General features: G+C 47.6%; 1 protein-coding gene across 1 annotated transcript in view; it reads right to left on the bottom strand.

Annotated features, from left to right (window-relative positions):
• The window catches only part of WDFY4 (WDFY family member 4), a 165,801-nt gene that overhangs the window by 61,856 nt on the left and 86,473 nt on the right, over nucleotides 1-17,472 (bottom strand). Inside the window, exons 36-38 of the mRNA XM_056850543.1 lie at nucleotides 16,489-16,598; nucleotides 14,571-14,765; nucleotides 13,221-13,357 (exon numbers count right to left, since the gene is read on the bottom strand). Coding sequence (XP_056706521.1) covers nucleotides 13,221-13,357; nucleotides 14,571-14,765; nucleotides 16,489-16,598 — 442 coding nt within the window. The remainder of the gene's footprint in view (nucleotides 1-13,220; nucleotides 13,358-14,570; nucleotides 14,766-16,488; nucleotides 16,599-17,472) is intronic.

Genomic DNA, 17,472 nt, shown 5'->3' with positions numbered 1-17,472 from the left:
AATGGCCGCTTTGGCAATTGAACTCTATGGCATTGAAGTCCCTCCCCTCTCCAAACCCCGCCCTCCTCAGGCTCCGCCCCAAAAATATCCCGCCGGTGGCGAAGAGGGACCTGGTAACCCTACTTCCAGGGTTTCTATACAGTTTTTGGAGGAATGTGCTAGAGCGTCTCCATCACTTCCAGGTTTTGCACCGACACAATATTGCAGGGATGCTGTAGGTTTCCATGGAATTTTTGGCACAACATGCTATAGCACCCCTGTCACTTCTGGGTTCACCCCAGAAGTGACCTTAATTGTGTGTGTGTAAAGTGCCATCAAGTTGCAGCCGACTTATGGCGACCCCTTTTGGGGTTTTCATGGCAAGAGACTAACAGAGGTGGTTTACCCCCCTTCAACTGGCCTGCTTCAGCCCGCCAGCCAGTTAAGGGGCAGCAGGCAGCCCCCTTAGTTGGCGGGCAAGTGCCCGCCATCACCTGGTATCTGGCAACCTGAACACACCAGAGTGTCAGACCACAGAACTGTCCAGAGAATCCCGATGCATGAACAAAGCACACTCTACCCTGGAATCAAGGCCTGGAAGTAAGAGCTCTTCCCCATGTCCTCAGGGATCTACTGCTAACAAACATAAAAGGACCACTTGGCTATCACGGCTAACGTCTGCCGGTACATTATCTTTCCAAACATCGAAGACCTTGGCCATCGCTGCATCTTGCTACAGCTGCAAAATGCAGTCGATGAAACTTCACCACGCCCTCCCCTTTCCAAACCCTACTATCCTCAGGCTCTGCCCCCCAAATCTTCAGCTATCTGGTGATCTGCCTTCCAAAATCTCCACTTAAGGAAGAATCAAACCGGTTTACAATCACCTTCCTTTTCCCTCCCCACAACAGACACCCTGTGAGGTGGGTGGGGCTGAGGGAGTGCTAAGAAAGCTGTGACTAGCCCAGGGTCAAATAGCTGGCTTCCTGGGAAAACAAATCCAGTTCACCAGATTAGCCTCTGCTGCTCATGTGGAAGAGTGGGGAATCAAACCCGGTTCTCCAGATCAGAGTCCACTGCTCCAAACCACCACTCTTAACCACTATATCATGCTGGCTCTCATGGTAAAATATTCTGAGGACCATTTTCTCATGAATCATAGAATTGGAAGGTACCACCAGGATTATCTAGTCCAACCCCCTGCACAATGCAGGAAATTCACAACTACCTCTCCCACACACACACCCAGTTACCCCTACCCCATGCCCAGAAGATGGCCAAAATGCCTTCCCTTTCATCATCTGCTTAAGGTCATAGAATCAGCATTGCTGACAGATGGCCATCTAACTTCTTCTTGAAAATCTCCAGGGAAGGAGATTTTACCACCTCCCAAGGAAGCCTGTTCCACTGAGGAACCACTCTAACTGTTATAAAAATTTTCCTAATGTCTAGACGGAAACTCTTTTGATTTAATTTCAAACCATTGGTTCTGGTCCGACCTTCTGGGGCAACAGAAAACAACTCAGCACCATCCTCTCCATGACAGCCCGGCAAGTACTTGAAGATGGTTATCATATCCCCCCTCAGTCTTCTCCTCTTCAGGCTAAACATACCCAGCTCCTTCAACCTTTCCTCATAGGACTTGGTCTCCAGACCCCTCACCATCTTTGTTGCCCTCCTCTGGACACGTTCCAGCTTGCTAACATCTTTCTTAAATTGCGGGTCCCAAAACTGAGCACAGTACTCTAGGTGAGGTCTAACCAGAGCAGAGTAAAGCAATACCATCACTTCGCATGATCTGGACACGATAAGCCGGCTACCTTGCTCTTCGTTCCCACAGCTGTGTGCCGGGTGACGCCGAACCAAATCTTCTTCCTCATCCGGGCAGGGCCTTCATGCCTATCCAGAATCCATCTTGAGGCAGAGGGTGCCGACATGGCCCCCCCAGGGCCTTCTCCCCCGAAAAGCTCTTCCTCGAGTTCTGACCAGGCTTTTGCTGATTTATTGTGGATGCAGAGTAACCTCTGTGTGTGTGAGAGAGAAACCTCCTTCATTCTGCAGCCATTTTGAGAGATGTCATTGCGCTGTCAAAACCCTGGACGTGGCAACCCAGAATTTAGAGTTGCCAGCTTCCAGGTGGGGCCTGGAGATCTGGAATTTTAGCTGCCCTCTAGGATGACTGAGTTCAGTTCCCTTGAAGGAAATGGTGGACTCTATGGCATTGTACCCCACTGAAGTCCCTCCCCTCCGCAAATCTCACCCTCTCTAGGTCAACCCTAAAATCTCAGGAATTTCTCAACCTGGAGCTGCCAACCCTTCATGCCTAGGGGTTGCCAGCTCTGGGTTGGGACATACCTGGAGATTTGGGGGCAGAACCTGAGGAGGGCGGGCTTTGGGACGGGGAAGCACTTCAATGCCATGGAGTCCAATTGCCAAAGTGGCCATTTTGTCCTGGGGAACTGATCCCTGTGGCCTGGTGTTCAGTTGTAACAGCAGAAGATCTCCAGCCACCACTTTGGAAGGTGGGCTCTATGGCATTATACCACATTGATGTCCCTCCCCAAATCCCACCCTCCTCAGGCTCCACCCCCAAAATCTCCAGGTATTTTCTAACCTGGAGCTGGTCAATCCTAGGTTGTCCTAGGAAGATGAGCTTGTGGTTCCTTACCTGCGCGTGGTCCTTGCTCAGAATTGCATAGAGTTCTTGGCCACCTCGCCTATATTTCTCCAGATGCAATACAAGGTCCTGATGAACGCACAAAATAATAATAATAATAATAATAAAATTATACAATTAAAAACGAATACAATAAATAAAAACAAAAATCGCTATGCTTCTGTTATTTGCAACATACAGTGGCCTTCCCACCTGAGCTGGTTTCCAAATCTCAGGTGTGAAATTGAAAGCAAACTCCCAGAAAATTTTGGGAATTGTGTGGGCAAAGCATTGCAGTGCTCATTTTCTGACCCCACATCCTGAGCTTTGAAAAGAAATCTGTATCTCAAAAATTTCTTATTCCAAGTGCGGATTGCTAAAGAATGGAATTTATTTAAATAATAAAAGTAGAAAGTCAACTTAAGAATATCAAAGACTCTTTTTTTGCTAGGAACTGTACGTGTCGCCTAAGTTTTATCAACTGCCTAAGTATTATCGTTTTACTGGCACAAAATGGTGGTGGTGGCTGGAGATCTCATGGGATTGCAGCCGATCTCCAGGTGAGAGATCAGTTCACCTGGATAAAATGGCTGCTTTGGCAATTTGGAAGGAGAAACCTATGGCTTTATACTCAACAAAGTCCTGCCCCTTCCCAAACCCCGCCCTCATCAGGCTTCACCCCCAAAATCTCCAGGTATTTCCCAACCTGGAGCTGGCAACCCTAAAAACGAGGTATCTTAGAGGATGAAAACAAAACAAAACCCAAAGGTAGCTTCTAACTCAAGATGGCAGAGTAATCATTGCAGGGACAAAAATATTAAAGTTAAGACCACATTTGTAATGTTATTTTTCTTGTTGTTCATCTCACAATATCGTCAAGGAATGATTTCTGCTCCAAAATCATTGATGGCGTTTAGGCAAAACTGAAACAATATCTAAGAGATCTGAGATTCCGGTCACTCCAAAGAAGAAGAGTTGGTTTTTATATGCTGACTTTCTCTACCACTTAAGAAAGAATCAAACCAGCTTACAATCACCTTCCCTTCTCCTCCCCACAACAGACACCCTGTGAGGTCGATGGGGCTGAGACAGTGCGACTAGCCCAAGGTCACCCAGCCGGCTTCACGTGTAGGAGTGTTGAAACCAAACCAGTTCACCAGACTAGCCTCCACCACTCATGTGGAGGAGTGGGGAATCAAACCCGGTTCTCCAGATCAGAGTCTACCTCTCCAAACCACCACTCTTAACCACTACACCACGCTGGCTACTAGCTTCAACGAAGTGACCCTAAGAGATCTTCCTGGCTTACTGTTCCCAACAGTTCCAGCACAGTAGCAGCCATGACTAGCTATTTAACATGTTAGTCTGTTTTAAGAAAAGAAGGCAATTGTTCCCAGGCCAGGGTGGTCAAATTTAGTCCAAAGTTGGAAGTCTGAGAAGGAAATGCCAGCCTGGCTTTCTCAACCGGTGGCTTTTCAGCATGCTGAGCCTGTGCCCCGTGCAGGGACATTCTTCACAGCAAACTGCCTGGCTGCCGCTTGCGCTGGGCTCTAATTAAGTTAATGTGCCGCAAGGTCTATGTGGTGCCAATCGATGCTGGCTGAGGTCCAGCGCCGTGCCCGTGCTCGACCCAGCGCTTGCCCCGCAGGAAACGCAGTGGCGGCGGCATTGATGGAAGTCATTATGCTTCTGTTTGCTGAAAGCCTCATTAAGCTTGTAAGCACAGTTGTGGCCTCACAAAACTGTTCCATAACTCACACCAAAGTCCCATCAAGAGTGACCTAGAAAGCTACAGCGGCTTGCCTTTGCGAGACGGAGGGCCAAGCCAGCGGGAATCAGCCGCGAATCCGGCCTCAGAGGTTAACTATGCACACAGGTCCCTGACATGCACGGTCTCAGAGCTGCATTCTCCACGGTGTGATCCCACGCTGTGGAGGAGTTGGTGTGAATTTAGATGGTGTTGCAATGTGCGTGTGGACTAAACTGACTGGGTCTTTCCATCTGACTAGCATCTCACTCCCTGCCCCAGGATGTGGTGATGGCTGTTAACTTGGAAGGCTTGAAGAAGGGAGTGCACATGTTCATGGAGGAGAGGGCTATCCATGGCTACTAGTCCAAATGGATACTAGTCATGATGCACACCTATTCTCTCTAGGATCAGAGGAGCATGCCCATTATATGAGGTGCTGTGGAAGACAGGCAGGAGAATGCTGCTGCAGTCGTCTTGTTTGGGGGTTTCCTGGAGGCACCTGGTTGGCCACTGCGTGAACAGACTGCTGGTGTAAGATGTAAGAGTAAGACTGTATACCATCAAAATTTGACCGTCAAAGGAGAGATTCAAAACAGTTAAAAGGAAGTATTTCTTCACACAAAACCTAATTAAATTGTGGAACTCCCTGCCCCAGGATGTGGTGATGGCTGACAACTTGGAAGGCTTGAAGAGGGGAGTGGACGTGTTCATGGAGGATAGGGCTATCCATGGCTACTAGTCAAAAGGGGTACTAGTCATGATGTGTACCTATTCTCTCCAGTCTCAGAGGAGCAGGCCTATTATATTAGGTGCTGTAGAACAAAGGCAGGATGCTGATACTGCTGCAGTCGTCTTGCTTGTGGGCTTCCTGGAGGCACCTGGTTGGCCACTGCATTAACAGACTGCTGGACTTGATGGGCCTGGGTCTGATCCAGCAGGGCTTTTCTTAGGTTCTTATGTTCTTACACAGGTATTGAATTCACACATATGCTCCAGAAGAGTAGAATCACACCACATGGAAAAAGGTTTTCACATTAGAGAGGAGAGTTGCCAGCTCTGGGTTGGGAAATTCCTGGGGATTTGGTGGAGGAGCCTGGAGAGGGACCTCAGAGGGGATATATTATTATTATTATTAGTAGTAGTAATATTTACAATTAAAAACAAATAACAAATAAAAATAAAGACCTTTCAGTGTTTCCAAGGAGCTACTAGTCCCTTCTGAAAGATCGAGCCACAGAAGATGACCCTCCAGATGAAAATGCATTTGGGGTCTCTGCACAAACTTATAAAAAGTGACTGCGTACTGATTCACGCTCAGTTTATTGCTGATAAGGAATGCGTCCATTCTCTCTGCAAAGGCTTGTGGGCAGCTTTGAATGTACGTTATTGGCTTTTTAATAATACAATATATATTTTTCTATACAATTCTGCCTCTCAGATCCTTGATTGGGTTTTAGCAGCTCTCCGTAAGGTTGAACACAGAAGATGAAATTGCCTCTTCCCTCTCGCTCCTTAGGGACAGCCACAGACCTGGTTGATTTCCCTGCTTTTCTTCCATACCTTGGGGATGTGGCTGTTCAGAATCTGTAGCAAACGTTTGTTCTGCAGCTTCCGCTATCAAGTGCCTCATAGAAATGGACCCTCTAAGAGGCTAATGGGCACGGCTAAGCATGCTTCATTCCTGGAACCCCTATAATATGGTTGGGGAATAGCAAACAGAATGGAAATAGCCATCCATCCCCCCCACCATAGCTCCTCAAACCATTCTTATAGGAGTAGCAGTATAGAGGAGAAACTACAAGCCAACGTGGTGTAGTGGTTAAGAGTGGTGGTTTGGAGCGGTGGACTCTGATCTGGAGAAGCGGGTTTGATTCCCCACTCCTCCCCATGAGCAGTGGAGGCTAATCTGTTGAACTGGATTTGTTTCCCCACTCCTACACACAAAGCCAGCTGGGTGGCCTTGGGCTAGTCACAGCTCTCTTAGAGCTCTCTCAGCCCCACCTACCTCACAGGGTGCCTGTTGTGGGCAGGGGAAGGGAAGGTGATTGTAAGCCGGTTTGAGTCTCCCTTAAGTGGTAGAGAAAGTTGGTATGTAAAAACCAACTCCTCACCCCCCCAGGTATTCTTGGATGAAGCATTTTTTCTTGGCACTTCTTCCTCTGGCTTTTGGCCTGGTTATGAGATAGATGTCACGTTGGTAGCTTCAATCTTTCTCTGCTGATCTGCTACTTCCCTGTCGATCTTGTTGGATCTCTCTGAGGTTTTCAATACGGAATACTACACTCCCCTTTTGCTCCATCTAAGACATCTAATCCCTCGCTTGCTTGGTGAATTTTGGACAAGGTAGGACTCCACCTTAGCCTGTCCCTCAAGGAGTCAGAGACCTCAGGAAACAATTAGGAAAAAAAAACCCAGCAGGAACCAAGCCTCACTCTCAGTTTTTCAGGGCAGACAGGCATCCATTTTTAAGATTACCTCTTTAGGGTTGCCTGCTCTGGGTCAGGAAATACCTGGAGAATCTGGGGGTGGAACCAGAGGGGGACAGGGTTTGGGGAGGACTTCAATGAGGTATAATGCCAGAGTCCACCTTCCAAAGCAACCAAATCAGGGGAGCTGAACTCTATCGTCTCGAGATCAGTTGTAATTCAGGGAGATCTCCAGGCCCCACCTGCAGGTTGGTAACCCTCCCATCAAACCCCTTCACATTTTTTACTTTCAGAATAACTTCAATAGTTTTGCAGAAATTTCCTGACTGGCTGTTGCCATACCACAGTATTTTTTTTACTATGATCCAGTTATCAAGAAAGGCAATTGGGCTGTACTGGGGGAAAGAATTTAATCTAGCTCGTTAATAACAAATTGCCTGGTTTCACTGAAGGAAAAAAAAAGAGAGTAGCTATGAGCACTTTTGAAATGAATATCAGATTCAAAACTTCCCTCGTGTATTTAATGGCATGCTAATTTACATTTTAATTACTTCCTAAGAAATCAAAGCATTTGTTGACAATTGAACATAATGTCAGCTTCACAGTGCACCGTTGGTGGATGCTTAATGAACTTAATTAGATAATTAGTGATGTTAATTATCCTTCTATTACGAAGATAAAGATGTTACACAAAAGATGCACTTTGCACAGATATATAATTCTATGTTTACCAGTTGAGCTGTGTTTCCTTGAAAGAATGGAAACAAGATTTCAATACTTCCTTTTGTCAGTTTGAATCTCTCACCCTCCAGCTTCAGCACAGTCTTGAAAGGGATTTTGACATCTGTAGCCTGCATGCTTTTTTTTGGGGGGGGGGGTTCAACAATGCTTTGGGGAAAGGGTTGTGAGCGGATGGACCCTTTCATGCTGCTACAACATCTCTGTGGGATGAATCGCTAACTTTTTCGAACACAAATGTTCAAAACACAGAAACACTGTGACATAGGCATGAAGTGGGCTGCCTTCTTATAAGAACATAAGAAAAACCCTGCTGGATAAGACCAAGGTCCATCAAGTTCAGCAGTCTGTTCACACAGTGGCCAACCAGGTGCCTCTAGGAAACTCACAAGTGACTGCAGCAGCATTATCCTGCCTGGGTTCCACAGCACCCAATATAATAGGCATGCTCCTCTGATCCTGGAGAGAATAGGGATGCATCATGACTAGTACCCATTTTGACTAGTAGCCATGGATAGCCCTCTCCTCCATGAACATGTCCACTCCCCTCTTCAAGCCTTCCAAGTTGGCAGCCATCACCACATCCTGGGGCAGGGAGTTACACAATTTACCTATGCGTTGTGTGAAGAAATACTTCCTTTTGTCAGTTTGAATCTCTCACCCTCCAGCTTCAGCACAGACCCCAGCTCTCTCCACACCATGCATAATTTTGATAGACCTCTATCGTGTCTCCCCTGAACCGCCTTCCTTCCAGGCTAAACAGCCCTAAGTGTTGCAACCGCTCCTCATAGGGCAGTTGCTCCAACCCCCTGGTCATTCTCTTGGTCCTGCTGCAGCTGAGGCAACCCAAGGAACAAGAGAAGTGCCAGGGAGCAGCCCTGGGCCTCTGCTGCTTGCGACAGGTGACAGGACGCTGTGGCCTACCCTGACCATCTCCAGGCCTAACCTGGAAACAAACTTGCCCAGTGGCTCTGGCCTGAATTATGGGGCAATGCTAGGGCTGTCACCTCTTCCAAATAGTAGAGGGATAATTTTTTTTTTTAAGGAGATGTCAGCTGTATTGCTACATCACTTCTGAGGAAAACCCAGAACTGACACAGGGTAGCTCTAGGAATCACCAGGAACTCTATGGTAAAACCATAGAAAAATGGCTGGAAACTCTATACTGGAACATTTTTTATGTCATTTACTGATTGTATTCTACTATTGTTCTGTGTGTCAATGGATTGATGTTTTTATTTCATGCTGTAAACTGCCCTGAGCCTAGCTATTGTGTGCGTGGGGGGGAATAATAATCCCTTGCTCTAATGACTAATAATAATAATATCATGATGCCCTCGCTCTAACGGCTGATAATAAAAATAAAAATAACAATAATAATATGATGCCCTCACTCTAACGACTGATAATAATAATATCAGGTCGCCCTCGCTCTAATGATTGATAATAATATCATGATGGCCTCGCTCTAATGACTGGTAATAATAATAATGATAATAATATCATGATGTCCCCATCATCCCAAACCCCGAGACCCACTGGGTGGGGCCTGATGATGTCATGTGTGGAGTACTACAGCTGGCTGATGTGGAATCCCTCTACCTGCTACCTGCCATTGGGTAACCCTCTCACTGCAGGCTTCACCTGGCCCCACGGAAAGTGGAAGGGCCATACAAGACCTTCTGAGAGCCATACTTCTCACTAGGGCTACACACCTGGGAATGGCACTAAAGAAGATACAATTCACCTCTACAAAGTTTTAAAACAAATGTTTCTAATGACGCCCTTGCTCTAACAACTGAAACCAACAATGACTGCTTTTGAGCTCTAACCCGTTTTTCAATAAAGAGCACTGGAAACTTATTGGGGGGAAATATCTGGCTTGTCTGAGACAGGAAATATTGCATCAAAACAGGAACATTATAGAGGTCGATTGTAAATTCAATAAACAAACTCTTCCACCGGCTCCCCTGATCAAACAGAGCTGCTAGGCTAACTGGCGGGGCACAAGTTAAGTCAGGGTGGTTTCATAGGGTTGCCAACCTCCAGGTGGTTAGCAAACTGAAGTTAGCGTGCTGACAACAACTTAGCAAACAAAACAGCAATAATATGTGAAGAATACAGGTGGTGGCTGGCGATCTCCTGCTATTACAGCTAACCTCCAGGATACAGAAATCAGTTCACCTGGAGAAAATGGCTGCTTTGGAAGGTGGACTCTCTGGCATTCCCCTCCCCTCTCCAAACCCAGCCCTCCTCATGCTCCAATCCCAGAATCTCCAGGTATTTCCCAACCTGGAGCTGGCAACCCTATGGTTTATGCTGATTTAGAGCCAAACTAGACGTTACAGTGGCCACAGGATCCAGCGCTTGAAAAGGCATAGGGGGTAGGGGGAAGCAATCTGGTTTCCCCACATGGCAGGCCCCATGGCATGATTGGGCCCTCGTGGCATTTTTTTCAAATGGCCAAAATCTTCTCTAAAATGGCTGTAGTGGCCACGGCCGCAGTAAGAAGAAGAAGAGTTTGTTTTTATATGCCGATTTTCTCTCCCTTTTAAGGAGAATCAGACTGGCTTACAATCTCCTTCCCTTCCTCTCCCAACAACAGACACCTTGTGAGGTAGGTGGGGCTGAGAGAGCTTGGAGAGAACTGTGACTAGCCCAAGGTCACCCAGCAGGCTTTGTGTGGAGCATCAGGGAAACCAACCTGGTTCACCAGATTAGAGTCCACTGCTCATGTGGAAGAGTGAGGAATTGAACCACGTTCTCCAGATTAGAGTCCACTGCTCCTAACCACTACACCACAGCTAGAGGAGACCAGTTTGGGCCTTATCAGCAGGAAGAATAACACTGCACTCATCAGTGGATCCTTCCTGTCCCCCGCCTTGGGGATGTCCTGTGACTCTTAATCGAGCAGATCTGCCCCCCCCCCAAAAAAAAACTCGCTCAAAGCCAGAACCGCCTGGAGAGGCAAACATTTGGAGTCTTGGTTTCACATCACCCGGCAAAGAACAATTTGCCAGCCTGGGAGCTGTCAGGCGCTGACATGATCAGGAATAACACAAAATGAATAATGTTTCCCCCAAACCCAGCTCCTCCTTTAATTATCAGCCTTTTCCCTTTCAGGAGAAACAGAGAGAAAGAGAGACAGAAGACGCAGAAACACCAATTTCATGCATTTGTGCCTGAATAATGTCTCTCTGCTCTGTTTTCCAGATGGCAACCTCTTCCCCTGCAAGAACTAATGATGTGGGCATATTTAGAGGGGGGGAAAACCAATAACGGAGTCTTTAACCTTCAACAGCAAAAAGCATGTTGTACAAAATGTTCCTTGGGATGCATTAACAAATACCAATTACTTTGCTCACTGAGGTGCAATCAGCTGTAATCATCAAAATTAATTTTTAAAAAATAATTAAACAGACCCCAAGGCAAATAGTCGGTGCCGGCACGGAATGGCATCCCGGACTCCCGACACACCTGGAAACGGGAGAGGGGGCTGCGCAGCCCTGGAGTTGGCGGCAAGAGAGAAAGGACGAGCCCAGAGGTGGCTTGTGGAGGGCTGGCCCTCCCTCGGGCCGAAAAAGAGCCTGTCCGGCAGATGGGGAAGGGCCTGAGAGAGGCCTCCAGGGCTGGAAGAGAACCCTTCTCATTCAGGTTTCCTTGTTGATCTGCTCTCGGTGCAACGGATCCTTTGCCCTCTCAGTTTTGGGCACCACAATTTAAGAAGGATGTAGACAAGCTGGAACGTGTCCAGAGGAGGGCAACGAAGATGGTGAGGGGTCTGGAGACCAAGTCCTATGAGGAAAGGTTGAGGGAGCTGCGTATGTTTAGCCTGGAGAGGAGAAGATTGAGAGGGGACATGATAACCATCTTCAAGTACTTGAAGGGCTGTCATATAAAGGAGGGTGCCAAGTTGTTTTCTGTTGCCCCAGAAGGTTGGACCAGAACCAACAGATTGAAATTAAATCAAAAGAGTTTCCGTCTAGACATTAGGAAGAATTTTCTAACAGAGCGGTTCCTCGGTGGAACAGGCTTCCTCGGGAGGTTGGTGAGCTCTCCTTCCCTGGAGGTTTTTAAGCAGAGGCTAGATGGCCATCTGTCAGCAATGCTGATTCTATGACCTTAGGCAGTTCATGAGAGGGAGGGCATCTTGGCCATCTTCTGGGCATGGAGTAGGAGTCACTGAGGGTGTGGAGGGGGAGAGGTAGTTGTGAATTTCCTGCATTGTGCAGGGGGTTGGACTAGATTACTCTGGTGGTCTCTTCCAACTCTATGATTCTATGGTACTTGAAAGCCAATCCCTTGCATGGTCCCTCGGGAGAAGCGTGCCATTACTCATGACGCATGTAAGTGCCGTCCAGTCAGAACTGATTTACAGCAACCTCAACAGAGGGCTTTCAAGGTAAGGGAGAAGCAGAGGCATTTGGCCATTGCCTTCCTCTGCAGAATTTGTCTTGGAGGTCTCCTAAGTAGTGACCCGTCTTAGCTTCTGACTCATGGCGACCCCAGCAAGGGGGCTTTCGAGGCAAGTAAGACGCAGAGGTGGTGGTTGGCCATTGCCTTCCTCAGCAGAGTCTTCCTTGGAGGTCTCCCTTCCAAGTACTGACCCTGCTTAGCTTCCAAGATCGGATGAGATCGGGATACAGTAGTAGACATCCCTGGGTTTACTTTACACCTCAGCTGATCTGATCATGCACAGCTGGCCCTCACAGCTGTAAGTGCACATCAAGTCTCAACTGACTGATGGCGACCCCAGCAAGGGGCTTTCTGGGCAAGTGAGAAGCAGAGGTGGTTGGCCATGGCCTTCCTTGGCAAAGTCTTCCTTGGTGGCCTCCCTTCCAAGTACCAAACCTGCTTAGCTTTCAAGACCAGACAAGATCAGGCTATACCACGCTGTCTTCCCTCCTCTCGTTATTCATAACCTACCATGAAAACAGTGGAAAGAGAATGGCTAGATGGTATAAGAGGCCCGTTGTGTAACTGTGAAAACTGGATGAAACAGTCAACTAAAGTCAACAGAAGCAAAAGGCATACACGTAGGACTGGGTCGGGAGACTACAGTCTTTTGTGCACTGGTTGTTTCCATTGGATATGCTGCTCTCTTGATGGACAGTAATTGCAGGCAAATTCTCAAATCACTCTGCACAGGGGTCTGAAACTGACCCACACTCACTGTGAAACTGACCAAATAAGTAGCCTCTTTGGTTGGTTGTGATCATTTCAGCATTCTTGCTAGTCCCAAACAAAAATAAAACTGTTGGATCAGGGGGAGGTCGCTGTGACCAAATAAACAACCTCACAGTATTCCAGCTTCCAGGGGAAGGGTTGGATGAGGGGAAAGACAAGTGAGAGGGAGAAGTGAGAATGGGCATGGGGAGAAAAACCCGAATTGACAAGCATGCACGGGACGAGCTTTCGATTTGGGGTCGAGGCAGACATTACACTTGGGGCAAAATAGCATCCACAAAACGTGGGGAAAACACAAGGGAAGAGTGAGGTGACTTCTGATGGTTGGAAAATACATGCATAATGAAAACCAAGCCCCAAAGTACTGGGGCCTTGACGGTTACCTACAGCAAGTTTTTTGTTTTTTTTTAGCACAGAATTCCATATCCTCTGGTTCGAATGGGGCTGAGCGTGTTGGCATTGGGAGTCTAAAACTGCACATTACCTGTGCGTGGTATCCCATTTGCTTGATGTTTTTGTGGGCTGCGAGTTTCATTGCTGAAGATAAGCTTCCGCTCCATGGGCGTGTTTTGCTGCAAGTCTGGGCTAGAACCTTATTCTGAGGAGTCTTTTTTTCTGATGCTAAAGATAAGAGAGAGAAAACAAACAAAAAGGTGAAATCCAGGCAAACTGAGATACCGAAGTGTAGGAAGAAGATCCATAGGTTCTTGGATCATGACCCCTAGACGTGTCACAGAGACTAAAGGCCTTTTATGCTTGGTTGTTTCCTTTGCCATCACCTCTCTGATAACTTTGGGTCTTTCTTGTGATTAGGCATGCCGTTTCTGGCCGTCAGAGGTCGCCTCGCTCTCCCTGCTCGTTTCTGTGCATTTTGCCCGTGTTTTCAGGGACCTGTTTTATCACTAATTTGAAAACGTGGGCAAAATGCATGGGGAGAGCGAAGTGACCTCTGACAGTCGGAAACATCATGCATAATCAAAAGAAAGACCCAAAGTCGTCGGAGAGGTGACGGCAAGTGAAACAGCCGTGCATAAAAGGCCTAAAGAGGCACTTAAGAATCAGGGATTTATAATTCCAGAGGAGAAGGGAGTCTCTATTCTAGGCCTTGGGATCTCTCATAAAATAAAGTTAAAGTCAATACAACCACATCAATATAAATAGTACATAATACCGTATATACTCGTGTATAAGCTGAGTTTTTCAGCCCAAAAAAAGGGCTGAAAAAACCCAACCCGGTTTATACGCGGGTCAATACGGTAGGGGGGGAGGGAGGGAGGGGGAACTTACCACCACCACCGCCGCTGCTGCCGGCCCGTGCGCCTTCCCTGCGGCCTGGGAGCGGCCAGCGGGGCCTTCCTGCGCGCAGGCAGGGCCCCGACGCCGCCTCCAGCTGATCAGCGGGCCTCGTCCTCCTGCCTCTCCCGGTGAGTAGGGGGTTCAGGGGCTCTTCCCCCTCCCCCCCTAGAGTGGCGCTGGTGTCGGGGTGGGTCTGGAGGGCCCGAGCGGGAGGGCGACCCGGGGCAGGGGCGGGGCGTTGTATAAGCCGACCCTCGGCTTATACACAGGTGCCTAATTTCCCCCCATTTTTGGGGTGAAATTAGGCACCTCGGCTTATACGCGGGTCGGCTTATACACGAGTATATACGGTATGCAACCGTTGATACAAATATTATGTCGTGTTAAAATTATTTAAAATAAACAAATGGATTATTGACTAAAGATCTTTTTTAAATTATCTCAAATTACCTTCTGAGTATGGTATGGGGGACTGAACAATACAGGAAATATAAACAGTTTATAACGAGAACCTTTGTATAAAGACAAAAAAAGAGACCTAAGAATTGCTGCCACGCCTTCGCCACGGTTTCTTCCCACTGTGGCGTGAGGTCCCCAATCTTCACTTTCCAGTCTCCTCCTCCCACGCTCTCTACAGACAGAGCCATTTTGTACGCATCTTCCAGGTCTAGTCTCCGCTGAGAGAGAAGCTGGTTCCAGATGTCTTCGGTGGACTTCCAGATCTCTTCCTGGACTAGAAACAAAGTACACGGGGACTGGGTCGAGTCTGAGACTGTGAAATGCCAGCCCAGGAGTTAAGATCACAGGAAGAGGCCCTCCTGACTGCCCTGTGAAGCAAAGAAACTCATCTGGTGGTCACACAAGAGAGGGTCTTTTCAGTGGCAGCCCCACAATTCTGGAGTAACATCCCCACTGAGGTGCGCCTGGCCTCCTCGCTTTCAATCCTCAGGAGGCAGCTGAAGATGGTTTTATTTAGGACTGCATGGGAAGCTCGGATGCCCAGTGGGCTAAAAAGCTGCTTACAGACAAAAATCCTAGGGTCTCTGTTGACGTGCCGCAGCTATTAAAATCTGGCAAAATTTGTTTGGCAAAGTTGCTACAAATAATTCTACGATTGACTAAAAACAGATTTTTCATAGCAAGTGTTTCAAGGAACAATTTGTGTAACATTATTGTAGGATCACTCTTGTTTTATTGTATTTTTATTTGTTTGGGCTGTTGGAAATATGTTTGGCTGTTAGCTGTATTTTAATAAAGTGAAAAAGGACTGTGTTGGATTAAAACAGTCCTAAACTGTGATTTTAAATTTTGGTTTTATGCATTTTTATGTAATCTATTTTATGTATTTTATTTATATCATAAGCTGCCTGGAGCTCTGTAAGGAAGAAAGGTGGCTAACAAAAGTTTTGAATGAATGAATGAATGAATGAATGAATAATAGCATTTGCAAATATTTTTAGAATCAGGGCCCAGGACAGCTAGTTGCTGGCTTGGCTGAGGTCCGGATACGTCTGCCCATCTGCAGGCTGAAAAGTGGATAATTTCCTATAGATTCCCAAAATCTGGTAAGGGATGAATCTGGCAAGAGGCAGTGGTGTGGTTGTTACGATATGGAGCAATTAGGCTAAAATGGTTTCCTCATGCATTTGTTGACGCGGGCACTTGCCTATGAAAGCAGATGCCATAATAATACCACAATCTTAAACAGAGTTACACCCTCTGATGTCCATCAACTCCAATGGACTTAGAAGGGTATGACCAGTTGGTCATTCAGCCACCGTGAGGCTGTTCGTTGATATGTGCTGATCTGTCCATTTTTTTAAAAATGTACATTATTTATAGTCTGCCTTTCTCACTGGGTACTCCAGGTAGGGTTGCCAGCCTCCAGGCGGTGGCTGGAGATCTGCTATTACAACTGATCTCCAGGCAATAGAGATCAGTTCCCCTGGAGAAAATGGCTGCTTTGAAAGGTGGACTCTATGGCATTGATGTCCCTCTAGGGTTGCCAGGTCCATCTTCACCACCAGTGGGAGGTTTTTGGGGCAGAGCCTGAGGAGGGTAGGATTTGGGGAGGGGAGGGACTTCAATAGAGTCCAATTGCCAAAGTGGCCTTTTTTTCCAGGTGAACTGATCTCTGTCGGCGGGAGATCAGTTGTAATAGCATGAGATCTCCAGCTAGTACCTGGAGGTTGGCAACCCTATGTTCCTCCCCTCCCCAAACCCCACTCTCCTCAGGCTCCATCCCCAAAATCTCCAGGTATTTCCCAACCTGGAGCTGGCAACCCCCCCTTTCTTGCCTCTGTGTTTTGTACCCATCCGCTTCACACATGTAATGAAATGGGCTACGGCCAGGCAAGCTTGGTCGTCTTTGGCATTAACGCTGTTGTTCCTGCCGGATTTGCATTTTGAACAATTCACTCCTGGCCAGGGGCCTGCACGGGGCTGCCCATAATTACCATTCTCGGGAACAGGTAGATGGTCTGTCCTCTGCTCCCCCTGGCCGGGGGCCTGGAAGATACGCTGAGCAGATGGCATTCTCTGCTTTGCGTCGCACTGCTTAGAAGAACTGCAGCAAACAGAATAATTAATTAGCTGAATAAACTGCAGTTACCCATCATGCTGATAAGGAAGAAGCCAGCCATTGCCCTGAGCTCACTCTCCACGTGCAGAACAACCCACACTAGGGTTGCCAACCTCCAGGCACTAGCTGGAGATCTCCTGCTATTACAACTGGTCTCCAGCCTATAAAGATCAGTTCACCTGGAGAAAATGGCCACTTTGGTAATTGGACTCTATGGCATTGAAGTCCCTCCCCTCCCCAAACCCTGCCTTCCTTAGGCTCCGCCCCCAAAACCTCCCGCCAGTGGCAAAGAGGGACCTGGCAACCCTACTCAGGCTGGACCTTGGCGGTTGCCAGAAACCTTGGGGAAGCGCTGGCAAGATAAAATGGGCTAGATCAGGGGTGTTGAACTCATTTGTTAGGAGGGCCGGATATGAAATAAATGTAATTTGGCTGGGCCGAGCCATGCCTCGCCAGCCCAGATCGGGACTTGCGGGGGGGGGGGGGCTGCCTCAGTTGACTTGCAGGCTGGATAAGAACTCTCAGGGGCTGGCTCCCGGGTCGTATGTTTGAAACCCCTGGGCTAGATGACTTAATGCCTTATACCGAGTAGGCATGCATATGTTTCCCCAAGGGAGTCATTTCAGATTGGGATAACAATGCAGGAGAGAAGGCATAAACACCCCCCTCCCCCCATGGTCCCGATCCGGATTGGGCCTCCGTTCACCTGGGAATTGAGTTCCCAGTGAGGAAGCTGCAGTGCATATCTGCTTGGAAGTCCTCACAGTAGACTTGGACACAAAACATGTAGTTACGTGTTTTGTCTTGTTTTTTTCCTTTTCCTTTTCATGGAATTTTAATGAAAATCACCAAGGGAGTC

The sequence above is a fragment of the Euleptes europaea genome, chromosome 5 (genome assembly GCF_029931775.1).
Source record: "Euleptes europaea isolate rEulEur1 chromosome 5, rEulEur1.hap1, whole genome shotgun sequence".
In the NCBI taxonomy this organism is placed as follows: Eukaryota; Metazoa; Chordata; class Lepidosauria; order Squamata; family Sphaerodactylidae; genus Euleptes; species Euleptes europaea.
Note: the sequence above shows the minus strand (reverse complement) of the source record. Positions and strands in the feature narration are given on the sequence as shown.